This window comes from Acinonyx jubatus, chromosome E4 (genome assembly GCF_027475565.1).
Source record: "Acinonyx jubatus isolate Ajub_Pintada_27869175 chromosome E4, VMU_Ajub_asm_v1.0, whole genome shotgun sequence".
Taxonomy (NCBI): Eukaryota; Metazoa; Chordata; class Mammalia; order Carnivora; family Felidae; genus Acinonyx; species Acinonyx jubatus.
In genome coordinates this window covers 41551691-41577524 of record NC_069395.1, presented here as the reverse complement: position 1 = coordinate 41577524, position 25834 = coordinate 41551691, and the positions used below count along the sequence as shown (strand labels likewise).

The following is a 25834-nucleotide window of genomic DNA, read 5'->3' as shown; positions in this document are numbered from 1 at the left end:
TGTGACCCAGATGCCTCCCCAAAGCCTGTCACAGCTCTGGAAAGTCCCACCATTAAAGATCCTCCTAGGGGAAAAGGCATGTTGTATCTAGGAATTACCCATAGCATGATACAGACATAAATGCATTTTGAATGGTAAGATTATGTGAAAAGTCTGTATTAACTAAAAGTTGACCAACTGAGTCATATCTTTAATGTCTAAGAGGAACTTTATACTGAAAGGAATCTTATGATAAATCTAGTAAAGACCCTCCATTTGTTTTCTTTATAAGTCCAGATTTTCGCTCATACTGGTACTGTATGAGCCCTCAGTTTAATAAACCACTTATAGGAATGGCTCCCTCCCAAAGTATTTCCCAGCTTATCATTGACAGGAGATGGAAGGATTTGTCTCACCGGATACCTCAAAAAGGAGGTGTCCCTTGGAAGTACTCCACTCTATCCAGACAAGTGGAGTTGCTGAATCTTGTCCAGATGCTGATAAAAAGTAACTAAGGGAAGTTTTCACGGGGAGTTACAGATCACCACAGTGCAACTAACAAGGTGGATTTCAGAATGGGGTGACTATAACCTAGATTAGAGGAAGTTATATATAAACCCAAGGGTTCTGAGGATGTAGGGACCTGGTGTTCTCCCTTCTTGTTACCTATCCTTTGCAGGATATCTTCCCCAAACTGCAGGAACCTCTCTAATGAAGCAGTATGTTCTTCTTCTAGCCAATTCTTTTGATATTCACTCATGCCAATTAGCCTCCTGTGCCCACTTGGTAATGTGAGCCACATTATCAATAACCATCCAGGAAAGGATATCTTTAGTGAAGATCGTGAAATCTTGTCCATCATAGGCCTGCTGGAGAAACATGGTGCTTCTGTCCTCCAACAACTCCGAGCCAATGATTCTCTGGTAACTGTGAAACCCTGGCACACACGTGCAGGTCACGAAGGGGCTTAGACAGGGACGTGGAGGTGGGCATCCAGGTGATGACTAGGGGAATGGCTGGAAGCATCCTCTGCCCCCAAATACATCACCCCACAGGCATGCCTCCGGGAGGTTCCTGTGAGATAACCCACTCATCAACAGATGTTTGCAGAATACCTCCTACATGCCATGGGAACATGATCATTTTTGCCTTGGGGAATTATCCGATAATGAGAATGACCCACACTGATAAACTTTATAATGTGGTAAAGGAGGGAAAGATATGCAAGAGCCAAAAATATCCTGGGAAAGTTAACATAGCAAGTCACTGTACATAAGCAAGCGGCTCACTGAGCCTGGCTGCCAGGAAGTGAGACACAGAATGGCCAGATTCAGAATGAGAAAGAAGATACAGGTTAGAAGCCTGAATGGGCATGGCATAGAGTTATGGAGGGCAAAGGACAGAGGGCTCCTGAGAAGAGACAACTCAGAAGATGCTTAGGGCAGGTGGCAGGCACTGAACACCATCAGGCTTTGCCAAAAGAGTGCAGCTCAGCAACCAGCTGCTCGAGTTCACTGTCAGCCCAGGGCAACCACCTGCAGGGATGGGGGCTGGTGCAGGGGCGGGCCCATCTCTGCTGCCACCTGAGTGATTGTGCTGACTCTGCAGCTGCTTCCATTCCACCTTGAAGGTCTGCTGCTGGCCCCTTGGCGGCTGAGTGTACCTCTCCCGGTGACCAGGCATGGGGTTCTCCACCATCTACAGAGCCCATGGCTCTTTCTGCCAAGAGACACTCGTAGGTAATGACAGGATGAGAAATAAATTCAGTGAAATAAATAAATGCAGTGAATTGTCCAGGTGAAAAGATGTCAGAGTGAGTCCCCAGGAAGGAGGCATAAAAGGAAGATATTTAGAGTCACAGACAACCCACGTTAGTGCTCTGGGTTCAGCTGCATCCTGGGACCTAGCTGTCACTTCCTTTCACAGAATCACAGAACCCTAAGAACTGGGGCCTAGAAAGGATCTTAGAGCTCCAGCCCAAGACCTGGAGGCTTTTTCTGTCCAGGTTTGGAAATTTAGGATGAAATTTTACAGGTAATCTCATCTTGAAAGTGAAGCAGAGAGCCCTGTTCTGGGCTTCGGGGAAAGACCCGTGATCACTCATTGGTCCCCCAGGGTTGCCGTAAGAGGGCTTGCAAACCCTGATAACCCACCCCCTTGTTTTATGAATGAAGGCTCTAGGTAGATAAATGAGGGCTCCCACCTTGCCCCTGTGTGTGCATGGGCAGGTACGTACACAAACACACACACACGCACACCCACACACACACCCCAGATCACTCAGAGAACCCACATGAGGGCTCAGCCTCCTGAGAAAAAGTGCTTTGAAAGCACAGTGCTTTTCCTCACTCTGTGCGGAAGGCTGTGGGGGCTGAGCAGAGTGAGGCCCTCTAACATGTGGGGCCACATCCACATCCAGGGACTTCTCTTGGTTGTCTAGGGACGGTACTAGACACCTCCTCCCCAGAGTGTTTCCAGATTACCCAGGTGGATGCTGTTGTCCTTTTGTGAACTCTCTGAGAACTCAGATCTTCCCATGTGGCCCTTGCCACTGCAGAGAATCGTGGATGGGTGTCAGGTTCCCATTCCCCAGGCTGAATACTACTTAATGATGTTTATTCCTTCCTCTTTGTTTGTAAGATATATTTAAGAAAAAAATATCGGGGCACCTGGGGGGCTCAGTCGGTTAAGCATCTGACTTCGGGTCAGGTCATGATCTCACTGTTTATGAGTTCTAGCCCCACATCGGGCTCTGTGCTGACAGCTCAGCACCTGGAGCCTGCTTCGAATTCTGTGTCTCCCTCTCTCTGTCCCTCCCCTGCTTGTTCTCTGTCTCTCTATCTCTCTCAAAAATAAACATTAAAAAAATTTAAAATATATATAGAGAATTTAACAAAATCATCTCACAAGCGGTTAGGTCATCTTTGGTGCATACAAGTCTGTCCACACTTTGCTTTTTTCTAAAACTGTGTCTGAAAGAATTCATGTAGTCTGTCTTTTAGAACCGGCCGCCCCAAGGCCAGGATGCCTTTACCTTAACTATGGGGGGACACAGGATTCCCTGAGGCTGAAACCAGGCCTGCCAGGGCCCCTTCCGCCTGATTGCATCAGTTCTGTAAAAGCAGAACTGTTCTCTCCTTTCTCCCTGCTTCTCTAACAGAGGTGGGGGCCGCTTGGCAGGGCTCAGAGTTTGCACCCAGCCCCGTGGGCCCCTCCGTGGAGGTGGTATTCTGCACATCAGCTGCAGCACTGAGCAAGATGGAGTCTGGTCTTCCTTCCTTAGGCCTGGGCGGAACTGAAGACCCCAAGGCCCCTTTCCATGGCTCTGAACTTTTACCGTCTCCGTTTCCTTCCTGGGGCTGGAGGGGGGGTGGGGGGATGAGGGTTGGGATGAGGAGGCAACAGTGGAAGACACTCTCAAGTTGGGCATAAGTGTCTTTCCCCAAAAAAGTGTTGGTTCTTGTAAAAATAAGATCCAGAGATTGAAGCAGAAGGACAAGCACTACCCCCGAATCAATAGTTATCACATTCTGCCTTCTATTCTCTTTATCTTCACTTACCTTCTACCGCCTTCTCGATGCTAAAGCCCTTAAGGACTGGGACTTTGCTTTTTTCCTTTGTGTTTCCTGCCAAGGCCTACCACAGGGAGGCTTGGCACATGGTAGGAGCTTCATAAATATTTGTGAATTAAGTTGTTGGCAGAGCATTTTATTTCTCTGCCTTGAAATATGCTGAGATGCACAGGAATCTATTTAACCTGGAATGCATGCCTTTAAAAATACTTTTCGGAAAGTGCAGGCTAGCGAATGGGGAGCAGAGCCGAAATCTAATTTACACCCAGTCTGGAATCTGCACAAGGTGTATGTGCTTGAACCTGCAACCGATTTTGAAACCGTTCCACTTCTCTACATCTGGAAAGGCTTTTGTGGCTACTCTGCAGATACGCAACGGTTTAAAGAAGGAGGCAAGAGGAAGAGCAAGTCATGAACATTAGTTCTCACATCTTCTTAGTATCCATCCACGTATTCGACAAGCATGTGAGCGCTTCCTCTGTGCCAGGCACTGTTCCAGGCCCTAAGCACACAGCACACAAAGCAGATACAAATGTCTGCCTTTGTGAAGGCTTCACCCTAATAGATGGAGGGGGGGAAGGCAGACAATGCAAAATACATGAAATATATATCATGTCTCTTAAAAGGTAGAATGGATATAAAGTTGCAAAGGGGACTATGCAGTACAATTTAAAACAGCGATGCTTGTGAAAGGCGTCCCCCAGAAGGTGACCTCTGAACCAGTGACTGCCGGGAGTGAGGGAGCCAGGCAGGTATCCGGGGACACCAGTCCAGGCAGGGGACTGTACAAAGACCTGGAGGAAAGGGAAGGCAGGGCATGTTCCAGGAGCAGCAAGAAGGCCTGGGGCTCAAGCGGACAGAGGGGGGAAGAATAAGTCAGAATCGCTTCCACACTTACTCATAGGAAAAAAACCTACAGAAATCAAATTCCAGGCAAAGAATGGGAGAGAAGGAAAAGGGATTTAAAAAGAGATTGTTTCTTTTTTTTTTTTTTTTTAGTTTAGTTTGAAGAGGGGGAGGGGCAGAGAGAGGAAGAGAGAGTCCTAAACAGGGTCTGTGCTAATGGAGCCCTATGCGGGGCTCAAACTCCTGAACCATGAGTTCATGACCTGAGCTGAAACCAAGAGTTGGACGCTTAACCAACTGAGCCATCCAGACACCCTCAAAGAGACTGTGTTTTTGAGCTAAGCTGGATTGGTATAGATAGAACTTCCCTTGGAATCTGGGGTTCCTTTTGTGACATCAGGTCTATATGCCCGGGCCACGCCAACAAGCAAAAAACAAAACAAACAAGCATCAGCAACTTGGAGCATCCCTGCGCAACGGGAGGATCTGGGCTATGAGTGTCACTGACATCATCTCCATACATATTTACATACATATTTACAACTCATATAATTTCACTTTCTTATGAAAATATAACCTTATAAAAATCTGCATTATCCAGAGTTTATAAGAGGGAATTAGAAACATGGTCCGTCGACAATGCTGTCCAAGTACAGCGTGATGTCTTTTTGCCAACCTCAATCTCAAGCCAGGTCCTGGTTTTTCCCAGCAGTCTGTCTCCACCAGCCAGGCCTGACTTCAAAGGCTGCTCTGCCCCTGAAGGCTGGCCTTCATCTGCCGGTCATCTGCCCGCCTACCCTCCTGCAGCTGCGGCGTGGCTCTGCTCCAGGGCATCGCAGCCCTCTCCCCTTGCTTTGCCACAGGCCCACTTACCCATCTGGTGTGTCCACAAGTACAGGTCACGCTTGCTCCTTAGTTGGGCTTCCGAAATGCTACTTCAGCCGTGATGAGAAGTTGCTGGACAGATGTTAAGTCAGTAACTCAGAACAGAAAAGATAGGGGGAGATCCATGGTACCCTTTCTCTCTTGGCGCATTAGACCTTATGATAATTTATATCCTATAGATACGTTGCTCAGATGATCAGATAGTATAATTACGCAGGTTGAGAATCATTTGAAAAAAACCTGTATCTGACCATTTTGTATTTCATACAATTCAATCTGATCTTTTGATTCTTTCTTCTTGTTCCAATAATTATGAAATTAGATTTCTCTCACCTTTTTCACGGACAGATTATCAGCATCAACTCACTTATTGAATGGAAATTTGCAGTTTTTTTTTTTTTTAACGTCTGTTTTTGAGAGACAGAGACAGAGCTCAAGTTGGGGGACGGGAGAGGGCAGACAGTGACAGAGACACAGAACCCGAAGCAGACTCCAGGCTCTGAGCTGTCATCACAGTGCCCAATGTGGGGCCCGAACCCACAAACTGTGAGATCATGACCTGAGCCAAAGTGGGAAGATCAACCCACTGAGCCACCCAGGCACCCTGGAAATTTGCAATTTAGAATTTAGTCTTCTATCCAGGCCGGTCCAACTGCTTCTTAAAGGACCTTGGCTGCCCTGTCCCAGCAGCCTCTGACAGATATTGCTGACAAGCCTGAACACCACAACTAAACCACCCTTAGACCAGATGCAGTGGTCACATTCTAAATTGCGTTCCCTTTAACCTGTAGATTGACTAGTTGGTCCATTTTTACAAAGGACTGTGAAAATTACTGGATTATACAATAATTGATGAGGTGTTTGCAGATATTCATTCGTGGGGGCAATGTACATTTATGGGTACTGTGATGTACAAGGAATGGTGAGGCAATGTCAGGAACAGTAAACAAATCAGATCCCAGTTCTGTCCTCCAGGAACTTATAGTATTATTGCAGACCTAAAGCATGGACAGAAATAAATACAAGGCAGCAACACAAGGCAGCAAGCAGTAAGTGCTATGAAGGAAGTACCAACAGAGTACTCCAGTAGCTCGGCAAAGACAGACTCTGTTCTCGTATGAAGGAATCCAGAAATGCTCCAAGACAGAGGTAGCAAACCGTCCATGAAGTTGGGCCTCCAATGGTCCGTGAAGGGCAGCAGCATTTGAATCATAGCCATCAGAGAACTCCAATTTATCTCTTGAGTACAGGCCGTGTGTTAGGTACCATGCTAAGTCCTTGATAAACATGAGTTTCATTTATTCCTCACAGCAACCCTTTGAAGTAGGTCTTGTAATTCCCATCTCACAGATGGAAATTAGGGGCAGAGAGATCAAGAAAATTGCCTAAGATTATCCCTAGAATCCTTAAGTGGAGGAGACAGGATTCACACTCTGATCTCTTGCATGGGCACTCCCTCCACCTTAGATTACCCAACTGGCCCTACCATAGGGGCACTTCCCCTTTCCAGGCTCTATTTCAATCTCCTCCTCGCCTGGTCATCCCTGTTCTCTCCCGCCCCCTTGTGTCACAATGACTCATTGTCCCCGATTTCCCAGTCCCTGAGGGCCCAGGCTCCAGATCTTACAAGTGGCTGTGGGTCCTGATTGGATAACCAGGTCAACAAAATTCCAATTAGTATTTGTTCAAGTTCTCCCAAATGGCCCTATGCCTTAATACAATCAGAATGATTATGATTCCTGGGAACTACTCTTTGGAATTTCAGGCATTGTGGGAATGAGGGGGAGAAGCAGACAGTAATACTTTTAGTTAAAAGGATCTTTAGACACTCCTCAAACCATGCAGTCACGTGGGTGCTTCTATGCCCAGTAAGAACTGCTAATCTCCTCACCACTCACCTAAGACAGGAACTTATTGAAGGCCCCCAAGTACTGAATGTGACAAGTTGATTTTTTAAGTTCTTCTTTCAAGGCTACCTTTTTGGAGGTTACCAATGTCTTATCTCATATAAATTTTATTCTTTTCTGAATTTCCAGTAGGCACAGACCCAGCTGCTAGGGATACAGCAATGAATACATCAAAGTCCCTTTCTCTGAGCTCTTCTCGATGACAAAGACTGGCAATAGATAAATACATAATACAAGATCAAGTGGTAATAACGCGTGTGAAGAAAAGTAAAGCAGAGACAGAGACCGTATGAAGAGAGCTGATCTTTTAGATAGAGGGACCAGTAAAGGCCTCTCTGAGCAGGTGGCATTTGAGAAGAAATTTGGGTACAGGGAGGAAGTGAGCCATAGGAGAAGAAACTTCCAGAGAGAAGAGCAAGCCCAAGTCCTTGAGGAGGGTGCACAGAGGAATATAAATAGTAAGGAGAACCCCGTAGGGCCACGTAGAGCTTTAGAGAATGAATGAATGAGCTCTGGTAGGTTTTTTTCTTAGTACTCTCTGTATACAATGATGACCATATGGTCTCATATTTCCCAGAAGAACTCCAACTTATGAATCTTACTCTTTTTAAGTGATTCACTGAAGTTGTAAGAAAATGTAATTTGATATGCATACTCTTGAAAGGTATTCCAGAATAAATATAAATTGGGACATCAGAAAGAATGTCCTTTGTCATCTGTCTCAATTTGGGTTTCATAAAACAAGTGTGTAAAGAGCCATTGCCTCATCTTTAACTTATGCCCCTTCCCTCCAGTTCTTGGCAACTCCCTGGGGTAAGAAGATTGAGGTCAATGGGTTTTAAGAAAGAATAGGCAGATATTTTAACTAGTCAGAAGAAAAACCTACAAATGAGTTCAATTTCTCAAGTTTAGATAGATTCCATGTCAGCCAAAAAGAAGAGAGCCTTAGGGGAGTGGAACATTGTCTTAGAGAAATTTTGGTTACACGTACCTTGGCAACAGCTCCATGGAAACAGACGGAAGTCTAATAAAGTCTATAGCAAAGGCCCACATTTTCTCATGTTAACTCTTTGAACTCTAGGCCATTTCTAAGCAGATAATCTGCAAGTCTGCCTTTTAACACTAGTCTGGTTGGCAACTTAGGGGGCTTATCCATCACCAGTCCTTGTCTCTGAAGGACCCTACCATTTGTGAAACAGATTGATATAGCAGATTGATACACCCATAGAATTCTGAGTTAGTACCGAGAGACTGACCTTGATTATTTCAAGATGAAACACACAAACCACATATGGCTTTGCAAGAGAGATCCCATATATGCCCCACACTAATTACACCCACACACATCAGGTCACAGTTTCACACAGGCTGAAGTGAAGAACAGGATGAGTTGTAAAGTGTGAAACATCATTTTTTTCCCTACACATTCTACACACATTTCTATACACATTCTACAACTACAGAAAACCACAGTTGCAAATTTGTAGTCATGATTGCTGCCCAAATTCTATATGGCTCACAGTCAGATAACTTCAACTTCTTAGAGATAATACCTTTAATATAAATTCACTCAGGAAGTATTAAGTGCCTATTGGTCACTAGGTATTGCCTGGGAAATAAAGAAGAAAAGAATGAGGTGATCTCTCCCTGCCTTTAAGGGAAGAGTTTTGCAAATAGAAAATTATAGAACTGTAGACAGGCACTATGGACTACAGAAGAACAGTCTACTACAGGCTGGGGAGCCAATGAAAGCAACACTCTGGAAGTGACATTGGAGTTATCTTGACATTTCCTGGAGTTGTGACCCCAAACACTCTGGTATCTCTTCCCCATGTTTCCCTATCTAGAAGCTCCTACTCAAGGCCAGCATTAGGCACAAATATCACGTAGACCAAGTCTCATTCATAACCCTGTCTCCCTTCCTTGTCAACATCCCTCAGAATGCTCAGTCGGGGTTTGGCAGGACAGAGCCTTCACTCCAAATGAGTCACATAAAGAGACATGAAGGAAGAGACTCTTTGTGTATGTATGGACAAGGTTAAGGGACTAAATGAGGGATGATGGCGCACATAGAAGCTAGCAATCATGGAAAGCCATTATCACTCCTAGAGTTGCAGAGATAAGAGAAGCAAATAGTGTTATCAAGGTTCAGTTGGTCTAGATCCATGAAGAAGCGACTACTCAGGCAAAACTATATCGCAGAGGGACACAGCTACTACCAGAGGCATTGCAGAAAGAGGGCAAGGAGGAAGAAGAAAATACCCCCAACCTCTCTTTCCTCCCTGCTCTCTCATCTCTCTCCTTTCAGTGCCTCCCATTGGTGAACCCAAATTGAAATTAGCCTGCAAGAGCACTAGGTAATGCAATCTGTAGCAGTCAACTTCCTAGGGCACAAGGCAGGACAGAGAAGGCTTGGAGTCTAATGAGTCAACAGGAGAATAACCAACACAAAATGACCTTTCCTACCCTTTATAGCTGACTTGTTTCATTTCAAATTACACCAATGATCAAAGTGCCAAATATCCACATCCAAAGGTGCTGTGACATTGTGGTAAACCCCAGACTGTGGGCTCGAAAACCTGTACCTGCTTCGGACTCTGCTCATTATATGAGCTGAGTCAACCTCTCTATTCTGGGCCTGGGTTTCCTCACCTTGATTTTTTTTTTTCCTTAGCCTACAAGTGTTAGTGAGACAATTACATGAAAGATTCTGTGCAGGGGATATTATTGGAGAGTTCTTTGAGGATCAAATGTAGGTGATATATAAGCTTTGAGCTTCTAGAATATCATCCATTTCTTTCTCTCTTCCTCTTTCCATCATTTGTATCTTATCCTCCTCACCCCTAGTCTTTCCCATTTCTGACTTGAATGGTGGGACTTTATTGGATTAAATTTCTGTGGAAGTAGGAACTATGTCTGTCTTGTTTACTGTTATATCTCCAAAAGTGCTTGACACATAGTAGCCCCTCAACCAACATTTGTGGAATTAATACACAGATGATTTAAAAGAGCACTGACTGTCAAGTTCATGAGTCACCACCTATGGTGGTGACCCAGACCGAGTTCTAGACATTGCTTGCCAACCCACTCAGGAGTACCAGTCCCTCGCTGGATGAGCAGTTGCTTAAGGCAGAGAAGCCTGGTGCTTCCAGTCCATGGGCCTTCTCCTGTAATTAGGACAACAGAAGGCATCTGCTTTTCCAGTGACATGGATCCCCTAAAAAAATAAAAAAATCCTCCTACTCAATTGATATTTCTTACACCCAGTAAACAAGTCCAGAACCATGGTTTTATTTTTCTATGATCTTTTGTTATAGGTAGGGCTTATGGTAAGGAGGAAAAACAAACAAACAAAGTAAACCTGAGCAATGGATCTGCTCCTCTATTCAATGCCCCTGAAACTCTGGGCACATCCCCATGAACTTCACTAAGCTAGTAAAGAGAAACAAAAGGAAAGGAAAGGATTTGAGCAAAAAAGAAGGGTAGCAATGCTCAGAAGGAAAGTGAGGGGGTTACCAGGAGTGTCTTTCCGGAATGGCTTCTGCCCCTCAGCAGGTAGGTGACCTCAAAAGTCTACACACATGAACTGGAAAACTGTCCAGCTGGCCATCACTCATGCAAGTCCTGGGTTTCATAAATATGCTTTTCCACCCTTGGCTTCATCATTTCACCACAGGGGGAAGACAAGCTGTTCCCCTCAGGCTGCCTCAGCTTTGGGTTCAGAGCAAAGAAAAGTTGTGATACTCACAGGCTGTGCTTCACTGTTAATACAATGATGAGAGGTAATGAGAGAACCGTCAGCCCCTAAAGTCCTTCTCTTTAGGAATCTTTGAATTGAAACACCAGCCCTTGCTCTTCAGTGACTTAACTGAGCAACACCTAGGGGAGAAATAGTGTCATCAGTTGCTAGGTAGAATAGGGAGACAAAATGACGGTGTTGACTGCCTTTTAAGGTGACTTTTAACCCTTCATTGGTCTCACACACTGCCCATTCAGCTCTACTTCCTTTTTCCTGTCTGGGCCTGTCCCCCAGCTCCCTGGACAAAGTCAAGCTGCTGTTTCCCAATGTGGCATGCTCTTCTGATGACAGCACAGTCACAGCTTGATCCTGGGGGTTGCTAATCAAGAGAGCCAAGTGGCTGCCCCTCAGAATCTTCTGTCAGGCCTTTTCCTTGCCCTCCTTTATTCAACAAGCATTTTTGAAATGCAAAAAATGCTCACACACTTCTGGTGTGCTGGTCTCAACCCTACTCCTAACTTTTAAATATTTCTGGAGCATAGCTATGTGCAAGGCACAGAAATACTAAGAATACCTGGTCCCTTAAGGAGCTCAAAAGAAAAGAAGTCTTTGGTTCTTCCCTGGAGCTTAGATTTCACCTAAGGTCAATGCAAAAGATTCACACAAAGTTCCCAGGACTTGGAACTCCCTGCTCTGGCTTCTGACAGTCTTAGACCCCTTTGTCTGCTATTGCAGGTACCACTTCGAGGGTCCAGTTATTTTTAGCTTACGTCTATCCTCCTTGCTGCTCTAGCACCGTGCAAAATAAGCTCAAAAAATGCTTGTTGGATAAAGGAGGACAAGGAAAAGGCCTGACTGAAGATTCTGAGGGGCAGCCGCTTGGCTCGTTTGATTAGCAATCCCCAGGATCAAGCTGGGACTGCGCTGTCATCAGAAGAGCATGCCACGATGGGAAACAGCAGCTTGAGCTTATTCAGGGAGCCAGGGACAGGCCCAGACAGGAAAGAGGAAGTAGAGATGAATGGGAGAGAGGAGTGGAGGTAGGGCCACGAGGCAGGATGGCTTGCACTGGGGTTGAGGGGCCTGGGTCTGCATCCCAGCTGTGTGACCTTGGGCAGAATCCCAAATCACACCAAGGCTCAGTCTCTTCAACTTTAAAAGCAAATCCTGGCATATATTGCACAAGGTTGTTGAAATATCAAATGAGGTTCTGTTTATGATGCTCTTGGCAGGTAGTAGAACTATAAATATTGGTTTCCTTCTGTGGGAGGCTGAATAATGTCCTCACCCCCATCACTCCAAAGATATCCACATCCTAATCTCCAGAACCTGTGACTATGTTACCTTACCTGGCAAAAGGGATTTAGCAGATATGATTAAATTAAGAATCTTGAGATAGGAAGTTACCCTGGATTATCTGGTGGGTCCAAGGTAATCCCAAGGGTCCTTATAAAAGGAAGGCAAAGGGGTCAGATTCAGAGAAGATGTGACAAAGGAAGCAAGGTCAAAGGGATGCCATTGTCGAAAGGGGACCTACACCAAGGAATGCAGACAACCTCTAGGACTGGAAATAGAAGGAACAGATTCTTCCCTAAGGCTCTAGAAGGAATGCCACCATCTCAACACTTTGATTTTAGCTCACGAGATGAGATCCACGTTCAAACTTCTGACCTGCGGAACTGTACGAGAACACATGTGTTGTCTTAGGTCACTAAGTTTAGGGTCATTCGTTACAGCAGCGATAGGAGATTACTTGTCTCCCATTTCCTCAAAGAGAAAAGAAGCCAGGTAGTGAAATTAATATTTGGCAACCTCTCAGCCCCTCCTAGTACTTTCCCTTCTCAGATCTTTGTATTTCTTTTTTCTTTTTCTTCTTCCTTCTCTCCTTTTTTCCTCCCTCTGCTCCTCATTTAACAAATGTGGAGCACCTTTGTGCCCCTCCTAGAGCCCCCAGTAGTCCTACATGTCTCTTGGCAATGTATTTGCTCCTTGGCAATGTATTTGTTCCTTTCATTTTCTGTTCATATCTTGTTCCAAAAATGCATACTATACCATAATCTACAGCATTTACATTAAAAAAGCAGGTATGGTGACCATGCCTTTCATGTTTAAGCCATTTTTTCAAATTGCAAATTAGCAAATACAATCCAGAAAACTTGAAAAAAAAATCAGAGTAAAAGATAAAAGTCACCCTTGAGACAAAGCCACTGTTTACATTTAGTATATGTCTTTATATATATATATATATATATATATATATGCGCATCTGACTACATATGCATGTATATAAACACACTTGGGGGGCTGTTCATTTTACCAAAAAAGGGTTTCACATCCTAATACTATTTTGTAAATTGTTTTTCACTTAGCAATATCAACAATGCATTTTAAAAAGTAGAATAGCTTTAATAGTCCTTAAATTCTTAAATAAATAGATTTAATGACAATCAAGATCCTAAAGGACAATGAAGCCTGCCCCGCCCACTAAGCTGGGAATCACTGGGGTAGGGAGTGTCCTGGGAATTGTCCTTGGGAAGAGCAAGTCTCCCTCTGTGGAATTGTCTAGCCTTAAATCTCAGGCTGCACTTTTCAGTGTCCTGTGCTTATCTTGTTCACTATGGATCCCTTTAACTATGTCTTGGCTTCGTGTGTGTGTGTGTGTGTGTGTGTGTGTGTGTGTGTGTGTCTTGACTTTTAACACCCAATTTATTATATGTATCATAAGGCTTTTCTGACGAATCTGACCTATTTGCCAGTGGGACAAATCATCCTCAAAAACCAAAGACAAATTATCAAGTTAGCAGAAGGGTCTTGTTTGTTAAATAATGGTGTTTTCCACATAATGTAATTTATTACAGTCAATAAGTAGTTTCCTCTTGGCTATTTAAAAAAAAAATTTAATGTTTATTTTTTTTATTTTTGAGACAGAGAGAGACAGAGCATGAATGGGGGAGGGTCAGAGAGAGAGGGAGACACAGAAAAACCCGCTGTGGGGCTGGAACTCACGGACCATGAGATCATGACCTGAGCCAAAGTCCCCCACTCAACCGACTGAGCCACCCAGGTGCCCCTCCCCTTGGCTATTTTTAAAAATTCAATAGGTGTGCATGTGTTCAAGCCTGTGTGAGCCAGCATGTGTATGTGCGTGGTGTGTGTGAAGTCTGATCCATTTTTGTGCTTAGGTAAAATCCATTTGCTAATTTTGGGACAAGGCTAGCCCTTATACAAATGGGCAGTAGGATCCTGTTGCAAAGAACACAGGTTTAGGAGTCAGAAAAACTTGTTTCCAAATGGGGCTCTGCCTTCCCTACCTATAAGACCTTGAACATATTATCAGCCTCTCTAAGCCTCAGATTTCTCATGTGGAAAATGAGGGTCATAACTCCTTACAGAGTTGTTGTGAAGATTCAATAAGATCCCCAGTGGTTCCCAGGACTTGTGACTTGTCACTTGCTGGGACTTTAGAGCACTATTATCACACGTGCAATCACCATCATCACCCTTTAGCCATCCCAAATAAATCTGTAGTTTAAGAAAAGACAGTGGGTCTATCTGGTAATCTCAGTTCAAGCCCCCTACCCCTGGTGTACAAACAAGTTGGTTACATTCTAAAACCTGCCCAACGTAGAAATTCTGGAGCCACTTCTGAAGATTATGCATGGATGATCACTTAGCGCAATGTCTGGTACATAGTAAGTAAATGTTAGCCATCGTTATTACCATTCTAGTTATTCACTAGTATACCAAGAGAGATTATGGTTTTTACTTCTCTGTGCACCGACAGATTTATAGAAAATGGTAAAGGTCATACCTACCCTCCTGCAATGGTTCAAATTCAATAACATATTTTAACTTTTAATACTTACCAATATCCATTCATTCAGACATGACTAACTTGCCTTATTCTAGAAAGAGTTTTAAACTGCTAACTTTTGATGTACTTTTTGCATATGTGGTCAGTTGGCTTTCTTCTCTTTTTTGATTTTTTTTCACTTTTTGTATTTCTGATTATCCAGGTAAAAATTGCCAAACTCACATTTTCTTTTTTCTAAATATAAATATTTTCTATGTATAAAAATGTTAGTATATATGTACAAATGTGTATGTAAAAATGACAGGAGTGTATATGTACGTATAAATGTGCATCTAAAGTGGACAGTGTATACAAAAATGTATATCATATATATAATTTTGTGTCTTGCTGTTTTGCATACATGTCATTATACACTTTTTAACATTTCTAACAGCCATCAAATGTATCTTCCATAAATTCTTAATCACTTCTTAGTATTTGGGATATATAAGCTGACTAGAGTTCCTCTTTGTTTATTTTACACCAGTGTGTAAAGGGTAAGAGTGGGAGGTGTTGGTAACATCCAAGGAGAGGAAAGAAAACATAACCACTGTGTGGATATTTCCTGTGGTTGGGGCTAGGAAACATAGACAGCCATAGCTGGATCAATGGAAACCAATATAAGTGAATGTTTCCTAGAGTGTTCTAGAACACACACATGTATATCAGGGTTTTCAGAAGATTGGGAAAATGATGAAGAGCGTAATACCTAACATCTATGTAATCTCCCTTACTCTATGCTGTTTCAAAAAGGATTTAGCGTGAACTCAACAACAAAAACAACCCAATTAAAAGATGAGCAAAGTGTTTGAGGGGTGCCTCTCTGGCTCAGTCAGTAGAGCATGAGACTCTTGATCTTGGGGTTGTGAGTTCCAGCCCCATATTAGGCGTAGGGATTACTTAAAAATAAAATCTAAAAAAAAAAATCTGAATAGATATTTTGCTCAAGAAGATACACAAATGGCCAATAAGCACAGAAAAGATGCTGAACATCAATAATCGTTAGAGAAATGTAAATCAAAGCCACCATGAGATACTGCCTCGTATTCGTTAGGATGGCTGCTATTAAAAACAAACAAACAAACAAACAAAATAACAAGTGTTGGAAAGGATGTGGAGAAATTGAAGCCCTCGTGCACTGTTAGTGGGATTGTAAAATGGTGCAGCTACTGTGCAAAACAGTCTGGTGGTTTCCGAAAAAATTAAAAATAGAATTAGCATATGATCCAGTAATTCCACTTCTGGATATATACCCAAAAGAATTGAAAGCAGGGTTTTGAAGTGATATTTGTACGCTTATGTTCATGCATTATTATTTACGAGAGCCAAAAGGTGCAAGGAACCTGAGTGACCATGGATGGATGAATGGATAAACAAAATGTGGTATGTACATACAACTGAATATTATCCAGCCTTAAAAAGGAGGGAAATTCTGGGGCTCCTGGGTGGCTCAGTTGGTTAATTGTCCAACATCGGTTCAGGTCATGATCTCATGGTTTGTGGGTTCGAGTCCCGCATCAAGTTTTCTGCTGTCAGCACAAAGCCCAATGCAGACCCTCTGTACCCACCTCTCTCTCTGCCCCTACCCGGCTCATTCTCTCTCTTCCTCTCTCTCTCTCAAAAATAAATAAACATTTTTAAAAAAAGGAAGGAAATGCTGACACATGCTACAACATGAATGAACCTTGAAGACATTACGCTGAGTGAAATAAGCCAGTCACGAAAAGACAAATGCTATATGCTTTCAATTATGAGGTCCCTACAGCAGTCAAATTCACAGAGACAGAAAGCAGAATAGTGGTTGCCAGGTGGTGGGGGGAGGGGGAATAGGGAGTCGTTTAATTGGTACAGTTTTATTTTTGCAAAGACGAAAAGAGTTCTGGAAATTGGTTCAGTGACAGTGTCAATGTACTTACCACTCCTGGACTGTATACTTAAAAATGGATAAGATGGTAGGTTTTGTTATGCGTATTTTACCACAATGAAGCGATTTTCAATTTTTTTTTTAAATTTTTTTTTCAACGTTTATTTATTTTTGGGACAGAGAGAGACAGAGCATGAACGGGGGAGGGGCAGAGAGAGAGGGAGACACAGAATCAGAAACAGGCTCCAGGCTCTGAGCCATCAGCCCAGAGCCGGACGCGGGGCTCGAACTCACGGACCGCGAGATCGTGACCTGGCTGAAGTCGGACGCTTAACCGACTGCGCCACCCAGGCGCCCCTTCAATTACTTTTTAAAAAGGATTTAGGGTACTTAGAGTACCCCGTTCTTTCCAAAATGCTTTCATATACATTATCCCAGTTGATCATTAGAACAACCTAGTGAGGGAGCAGGCTGGGTATTATTACTCCCATTTGGAGTAGACGAGATTGCCTTGTAGGGGTGTCATGGAGCTCCCACAGCTTTTAGGGGGAAGGGATGGCTTCCGTCTACCCAGAGTCCTTAATGACAGGATGTGATTCCACACTTTCTGATCCTCATTCTCATTGGATCCCTGGCCTAGTGGCCTGTGCCTGGGCCCCAGCAAGCTCCCTCTGTCACTCACTCTCCTAACTTTGCAGACTCACTCAGAGACCGGAGGTTCTCCTGGATGTCCTCTCAGGACTGTACAGAAAACTCAGAGGTGGAGTTGCAGCCTCTGCCACCAGAATGAACAGAATCTGAGTGTTACAGTTTGATGAGTTCTAACTGTAACCCATGCTCCCATCAGGATAGAAAACATTTCCATCACCTCAGGAAGTTTCCCTTCCCAGTCAATACAACAAGCCCAAGGCAACTACTATTTTGGTATTTTATTCCATGAGAATTTTTAATTCTTTTTTTTTTTTTTTTGGTGGGGGGATGGGAGGAGATGGCTTTTTGCTGAGTATTCTTCCTGAATGGTTGTTTATGCCAGGACCTTGGACCTATTAAACTTAAAAAAAAAAAAAAAAGAAAAGAAAAGAGAAGAAAAGAAAAGAATAAAGTAGCTTCCTTTGTTTCTTCCTCATTTTAATTATAGCTTCCCTTTCCATGGAGCCTGTCTGTCCCAATGGTCTGAGAGTGCCTTGAAGGCAAGGACCAAGCCTATTTACCTCTGTTCTTCAGTGCCTAGCACATAGTAAGCACACAACATGTCCCAGGCACTGTTCTAAGTGCTTTTTACACATCAATTCATTTAATCCTTGTAAAACTCTAGGAGGAAGGTGTTATGATGGGGTCCATTTCACAGATGAGGACAGTGAGAGATTTAACAGTTTAGTGTTAAAGACACCATAGTCAGGAAGCAGCAGAACTGGGATTTGAACTGGAGCAACCTGGCTCCACATATGGCTCTTACTCAGTATTCTCATCTGCCCTTTAATTACACGTGCTTGTTGAATGAATGAAAAATGATCCTTTTTCACCTCCCCATCTCAGTATGTCCATAGCCAAATTAAATGGTTGTCTCCCGAAAGCTTCTCTTCCCCACATCTGACCTCACTGCTCCTACAGGAGACCCTGCAGGGTCTAAGAAGCACAGAGCCTTTCACCTCTTGGCTCCCTAGCCTCACTTAATCTCTCATGTCTAGGTGTCCTTTTTTTTGTCTTTCCTAGAAAACATCTATCAGATTCACCCCTTCCTCTCCCTTTGTCACCCGCTAGACCCCAAGACCTGACATTTATTGCCCACCTGCCTGTACTCACTAACCTTTGTCTTACATTTTTCCTTGAGCTCTTTTTTCTGGCTTACCTCTTAACTCAGGCAAATGAAACCCAAAAGCACTCCTGACAGCCCTGAAGAGAATGCCCACTGGCCCAGACCACCAAGCCCTTTTGAGCTAACCACGCGCCCCACCCCCACCCCCGCCCCAACCTTGTGCCTGAGAACATGGACCATGGAGTAACCTCTGGAATGACCTACAACTACCTTTATGACATTATAATACTAAAATATCTGCCCAAGGAGGAGCCTCAGACTCATTTACATAACATACAATGTCCATATAGGGCATGTTTCCTTAAGGTGCATGGGCAACCTTATGCCTGCCTCCACGTACGATGATGAGGCTTCCCTATCTAAATATTCATCCTAGCTTAGAACAAAATCAACTCATTCACCCTCTCTTGGGGAGCCATCACTTTGGAAGCCCTTTCTTATTTGCTGCAAATTAAAGTTTTCTTTGAGCAACTACTCAACATGGTGCAGTTTGGGACTCACCTGGGAGCAAACTCACATTGGTTTGGTCACACCTTTACAAGTGCTGCCTCACTCTTTGGGGGCCTTGGGGTTTACATGCATTTTTATTTAACATTCACAATAATCCACAAGCCAAATATTATTATTCACATTTTGTAGATAAGAAACTGAATAATAGAACCCAGGTTCAAACGGATTTTGTCTAGCTCTGAGGACTCTACCATCTCCAAAGACTGGTGACCTTGAGCAAGTCACTTAACCTCCAAGAGTCTCAGACTTCTCATTTGTAAAATGGGGATAATGACAGTAATTACCTTATTATTAGAGCAACTGAGATAACACTTAGCACAGTGCCTGACACACAGTAAGTGCTCAAAGATAATTAGCAATTAAGAGTTCACAAAGCCTATATAGCATACACAGAATGAGTTGGCTAATTGTTCTGACCAAAATGCTATCTGAAGAGCTCTTGAACTATATAGCTGGGAAGAAACTGCCATACGTGGTTTCTTCTTAATCCCTCAAAGTGCTCTCCCCAGGTAAGCACTGTATGCTGTATGAAAAAATTACCTTACTGTTCACCTGCGCAATGCACACATTAGAAAATACATCCAGTCTGGTGGAAAGTGCACAGAATCTATGGCTGTGCCCTGTCAGGTGTGTGACCATGGGAAATCTTGAAATGTCTGAGCTTTGTCATTTACAAATTGGAAATAATTCCTTCCCCCCAAGAATATTGAGATAACGCACATACAGCCTTTAGGACATTGCGGGACACATAGTTAAGACCCACATAAAGGAATTGTGCAACATTATCATAGTCAGATAATGTTATATGAGCTCGTTTTAATGCAAGTCGAGGACGAGATGGATTTATAAATCATATGTTATCAAAATCAAGTGTTAAAGTATAGGAAAGGTAAAAGGATTGTGCAAATCAGGTACTGGGGTGTATGTCTTGAAAACCTAACCAACCCCAAGGGGGGAGCGAGCAGCACCGCCCCTGAAACCTGAGTAGGGAGGCGGGGGAACACCGGCCCTCCACCCACCCCAGAGCCCCGCCTCCAGGATTGCTTGACGCGGCGCCCAGGCTCCGCCGACGGGAGGCGGGGCCGGCCCTGATCACGTGAGCGCGGGTGCGGAAGTGGTGCAGCGGGCCCGTGTTCATGGTTGGACGAGGCCGCAGGTCCCGGGGGCGGGGTCAAGTCTGCCAGACGCGCCGGGAGGAGCCGGGGGTGGAGGCAGGCGCGGGGGCCGGCGTCGGAGACTGGGATTCGGTCTTCTGGGCGATCGATTGCTGGACCAGCGGCGGTCCCGTGCTCCCCGGCCTGCGCGCGCCAGCTGCTCTGGGTTCCCCAGGCCGAGGCGCCGGCGGCTGCGGCAGGCCGGTGTGGTGGGCAGAGGGAGGCTCGGAGGGCGCGGGCGCCCGGTGCACGGAGCAGGCGTGAGGCAGCCGGGGGCCGGGACGCCATGTCCATGGAGGACCCCTTCTTTGTGGTGAAAGGGTGAGTGTCCCCGCGGTCTCCACTGGAGGAGGAGGTGGCCGTGTTGCCAGCCCGCACCTCCCCGCTCTCCTCGCCGGAGGGGGAGGGGAGACAAGTGGAGGCTAGGGAGGGGACAGTGGGGACGACTTAGCCTGCAGGGCCATGACCAAGCGTCCAGAGACATCCCTTCCCAGTCCTACCTGGACTGTGAAAACCATGTCCCCAGCCAAGCCCCTGGGGAAGGAGGTCCTCTTTGGCCTGTGCGCCGAGATACAACTTATTTGGGGTTCGAGGGCACCAGCAGCTCTGCAGGTGGGGAGGGAGACGCGCGTCCTAGCCCCAACTGGGGCTCCGGTGGAGCACGGGGCCCTACTTCGAAGGAGGGAAAACAGCATCTGGGCAGGAAAAGGGAAATGGCCCTCCTGAGCTTTGTAGTTGGCGTTGATGGGGGTGAGTTCCCATTGTCCATTGAGTTTGGAGCTCTGGCCCGCAGACTGGTGAGACCACAACATGCCCAGAGGCGCCTGAGCACGTTTGCAGGCTGGGCTGCGGGGGAGCACGGCTCCGGAAGACAACTCAATTCAGTGGGGGCGTTTTTACTGAGTAATGTGAGGGGAGGAAAGCAACCGTTCGAACTCGGCGATGATGTTGGAAGGAAAACAAAATGAAATCAGCCAAACTAAACTTTCCTCAGCTTTATATTAGCAACTGGGATTTTCCCACAGTGCTAAAGGAAGTGAGCGCTTTCTTTTTAACTCCCTAATTTCATCCAGGCTATTTGACAGGTTCCCCCCATTCCTATCCAGCCTTTCAGAACAGAACTGCCTTAACTTTTCCCTATGAGCTGTCCTGACTCCATCTTTGATTGCTTGATTGTTTGGAGGTAGAAACTTGGTTTGCACTTTGTTGTATTATCTTTGTAGCCATTAAGAAAGATGGATTCTTATGTTGTTGTAACTTGTCACTTCTATGTTTTAAGTGTTAGACATAAAAAAAAAAAAATCTGAGAACTACTAAATTCCCAGAAGATCAGTACTAGTAATCACGAAGTGTCCCTTTGCTTGCAACTAGTTGCTACTAGCTTCCTATTTCTGTAGTGGTAAAAGCTGACCAGTTGCTTGAGTGTTTGTGTTTTTTAAGGATTCTTCTCAGAAAATTCACATGGTACTTTAGGTGAAGGACTTTGTTATCCATGATACAGTAAAATCTATACACTTCTTAACGTTTTCTTAAAAGGGGTTTCTTCATCTTACTTTAAGGTAGATGGGAAAGTGACGAGTTGTAGATTGATTAGTAATATGTGGCTCTCTGCTTGGAAAATGTGTTATTTGTTGGAAGGATTAGTTTCGGGGTTCATTTTTAAATATCAAAGCCTGTGTGTCTTTTCCTTAAAGGGATGTTCTTAATGCTTAGGTTGCAAAGGTTGTCTCTGGCAGTGGAAAGCAGAGAGAATCAGAAATTGTTTGATTTTTAATGGAATTTGCAAAAATGCTAAATTGCCCTGCCATCTTGGCCTTTTTTTCCTGATAGTATCTAATACATTCTACCAATGCTTGCTCACTGATTAGATATCACTGTTGTATTGGAACACTGGCCTGGATTGTTGGTTGACTTTATATCATGTTAGCTCATGCCCTTAAGGTGTCTGAAGAAAGAGATTCACAATACTTCCAGACTGTGAGAGAATATTTGGGGAGCCATGTACCTCTATTTATTAATATTGAAAATGTATTGCACGGTGTAGAAAAATTAGATGCCTAAGTTATGGCTCTTAGCCTAGCAGCTATGGTTCTGAGAAGCAACTCACCCCAAAATTAAGTAGAAATGACAGGTGATAAATTAAGCGCTGAAGCGAATGCTACAGAAGATTAAGTGCCCCAGTAGTTCTGAGAAAAGCAACTCATTAGAAATGGTTATGATTGGAAAAGCTTTTAGAGATAGTAGTAGGTCTTGGATTAGGTTTTGAAGATGGGTAGAATTTAGTGAATTCAGGCCCGAGTCTCATCTGGACTCTTACTAAAATGAGTCTCTTAATTGGTCTGCCTGCTTCTGGTCATCTGCCTTTGGTTCTATTGGATCAGAGCTGTCTAAAATATAACGTGAGCCATATATGCCATTTGATATTTTCTAGTAGCCATGTTAAAAACTAAAAAGAAACAGGTGAAATTAATATTAATGTCATCTTTAATATAATCAAAATATTTCAGCATGTGATTATTATAAAGATTATAATGGGGGGTGCCTGGGTAGCTCAGTCGGTTGTGTCTGGCTTCAGCTCAGGTCATGCTCTCTTGGTCCATGAGTTCAAACCCTGCATCAGGCTCTGTGCTGACAGCTCAGAGCCTGGAGCCTGCTTTGGATGCTGTGTCTCCCCCTTTGTCTGCCCCTCCTCCCCTCACACTCTGTCTCTCTCAAAAATAAACATAAAAGAGAAGATTATAATGGGATATTTTATTTTTTTGTACCTGGTCTTCAAATTTGGTGTCTATTTTACACGTATAGTACAGCTCAATTTGGACACTAAATTTGCATCAGAAATCTTTGATCTGTATTTAGACTTCATTAAATTTATAGTTGAAAAAGCAGATTCACATACCCAAATATTTCAAACATACTTAAAAATTTTCCAGTAACTGAATGGCGTATCAGTTTTTAAATTTAAATTGATTGAAATAAAAAAATCAGTTCCTTCATCCTACTGGTGCATTGCAAGTGTTCAGTAGTCACTTGTGGAGCCCATATTGGGTTCTAGCTCTTCTAGAACCCAAGCAGGGGTTTCCTACTTCACATCTTTTAGTGGCTGCCTGTTGCCTACAAAGCAAAGTCCAAACACTTCATGGCCACCATGATCCAGCCGTCCTTTCCCCTCCGCCCACTCAGCTCAGAGCTCCCGCAACGTCAGACTCAATACGGTGAGTCTGACCCGATACTGGGCGCTCTTACTTCACACGCACCCACTCTGCCTGGTTCACCCACTAAGCTTTGAAGATTCAGTGTAAGCATCTGCACTGCCTCCAGGAAGTGCTTCCCTTGGCCCTTGTGACACATTATTGCCCCTCTTCCTCTGGCTGTCTTTCATTATTAGACTATGAGCTCTGAGGGTTGGGGCTGTTTATTTTTCCTGTACTTCCAACCCAGCACTTTGAATATACAGCATAAATGTTAAATAAATACTCAAAGGTGGTGGTGGTTGTGGTGGTGGTGCTTAAGGAGTAGTGATTCATGGGTGGGAACGCTGCCAGCAAGGGCCCTGAGATGGGCATTGTGTATTAGAAATTATCAAGGAGAGCATCTCAGGTGTGTAGGAAGTTTATTTGGGGGAAGTAATAATAATAACAAACGTTTAGGGGACGCAACTCCTATCCAGGCAGTTTGTGCTAAGTAAGCACTATCAAAATTTTCACTTGATAAGAGCAGCTCTGTGATGTGAGTACTAGCCACATTTTAGAGATGAGGACCTGAGGAAGCATAGAGGGGTTAAGTTATTTGCCTAGGGTTACACAGCTAACAAGTAGTAGACCCAGGATTCAAATTTGAACTGCCTAGTTCTACTCACACTGTTAATATTTCACAGTATAGGTAGAATAGGGTCAAGGAGAGTCTCATTTTGAAGCCATGGGAGATTTTTAAATCTAGGAAATGGTGTGAAATTAGTTTTTGGTTTTTTTTAGGAATACTAATTTGATGGTAGTGTTGGATGCATCAATGTGAGGAAAGATTAAGAAGGGGACCAGATAGAAAGCTGTTTTAATCTAAATGTGTAGTTCTTAATGCCTGGATGTTTGAGGCTAGTTTTGTGGGGTTTGAACACTATCAACGAACGTCCTGTTCAGAGGAGAATCCCAGAACACAGAGGAGAAAATGACCACAATGGGGCAGCTGAGCTCTTAGGACACATGAAGCCAGCCTCTACCTGGAGTAGACATTCGTAGTGGTATTTACACCACCAGACTCGGTCCCTGAAACTCCAGGTTTTACTGAATCACCTCTAGCCTGCCCTTAACCTAGCCTCTCTGGTGGATCCTCTCCATGCGTTCTCACTGGGTGAGATTGATTATTCCCATTATGTCAGGTACTCTGTGCACATCGAGGTCAGTCTGACCCCACTCTCTCACCCCTCACTCCCAATGCCTGACCAGGCCTTCCTCCTCTTAGCCCTCTACTCCTGACTCTGCATTCTCCTTCGTCCCATGTCCACTAGGCATTGTGTTCTGTCAGTGCCATCCCTTAGCTATCTCTAGAATCTTATCTCCCTCTTTAGTTACGGTTCGTCTACCCTGGTTCATGTCCTTGTTCTCTCCTACCTGGACTCGTGTAAGCAACTTCTTCAGCAAGCTTCCCACTGCTACCAGATGTGTCCACAGGGACACGGTCAGATCATTTCTCTATTCAGAATCTTTTATTCTAAAATATTGAGGGTCTGTTTTGTGTGCCAGGAGCTGAGGGTATAGAGCAGCGAACAAACAACGTCCCATCGTTATGGAGCTTACATTCTAAGGACAGGAAACGAACAAATATGTGGTATGTCAGGTGGTGATAAGTTCAGTGAGAATAAAGCTGGGTGAAGAGAAAGGGAAAGTGGATTCTGGGTGTAATTTTTCTCTTTATCTGACTTCAGGAAGCAGTGAAGTTTGGTGAAAGAACTGGTTTTTGGTGATCAGGCTGACCCAATGTTGGGATCTCACCTATCAATTATTTGGTGTAACTTTTGGCAAGTTAATTCTCCTCTTTGAGTCTATTTGTACAAAATGTCTTAGCAAGGTACAAAATTGGCTTAACAATACCTGCTTTATTAGTTGTAAGGTATTAAATGAGTTAATGCATGTAACTTGCCTAGCAGTTGGGGGCACATATTAAATGCCCAACAGACGTTCTCTTTTAAATGTTTCCATCCAAATTGGCTGCCCTTTCTGAGAGGAAAACCCTGGTTTTTGAGTAACATTTAAAATAATGTTAGAGGAATATATGCTTCTTTTGGAAAATTAGGAAACAAAAATATAAAAAGGAAAATAAACATTTATTGAGGAAACTGGGTGGCTTAGTCGGTTAAGGATCTGACTCTTGATTTCAGCTCAAGTCATGATCTCATGGTTGTGACCTCGAGCCCTGTGTCAGGCTCCTCACCGACGGTGTGGAGCCTGCGTGGGATTCTCCCACCCTCTCTCCGTACCCCTCCCCTTCTCACACACACACTCTCTCTCTCTCTCTCTTTCACAAAAGAAATAAACCTGAAAAAATTTACTGAAATGCCACCATCCAGAAATAATTCATTAAAATTTTGGTGTCTTTTTTTTAATGCTTATTTATTTTGAGAGAGAGAGAGAGAAAATGGGGAGGGACAGAGAGCAAGGGAAAGAGAGAATCCCAAGCAGGCCCCTAGCCTTCAGCACAGAGCCCCCAACTCGATCT

General features: G+C 44.1%; 2 protein-coding genes across 3 annotated transcripts in view; one reads left to right on the top strand and one right to left on the bottom strand.

Annotated features, from left to right (window-relative positions):
- Positions 1 to 506: 506 nt before the first annotated feature.
- Positions 507 to 1692, bottom strand: LOC106966788 (major histocompatibility complex class I-related gene protein). Its single transcript, XM_053209117.1, is given in 3 exon segments — positions 507 to 734; positions 736 to 916; positions 1563 to 1692. Coding segments are annotated over 3 exon segments (510 nt in total). The 5' UTR covers positions 1678 to 1692; the 3' UTR covers positions 507 to 520.
- Positions 1693 to 20129: 18437 nt separating this feature from the next.
- The window catches only part of STX6 (syntaxin 6), a 51377-nt gene continuing 45672 nt past the window's right edge, over positions 20130 to 25834 (top strand). The window contains exon 1 of one of the 2 annotated variants that reach the window (XM_053209675.1): positions 20130 to 20446. In XM_053209675.1, the coding sequence (XP_053065650.1) occupies positions 20412 to 20446 (35 nt within the window). In that variant the 5' untranslated portion in view covers positions 20130 to 20411. The remainder of the gene's footprint in view (positions 20447 to 25834) is intronic. The other variant, XM_015062877.3, reaches the window with a different exon arrangement.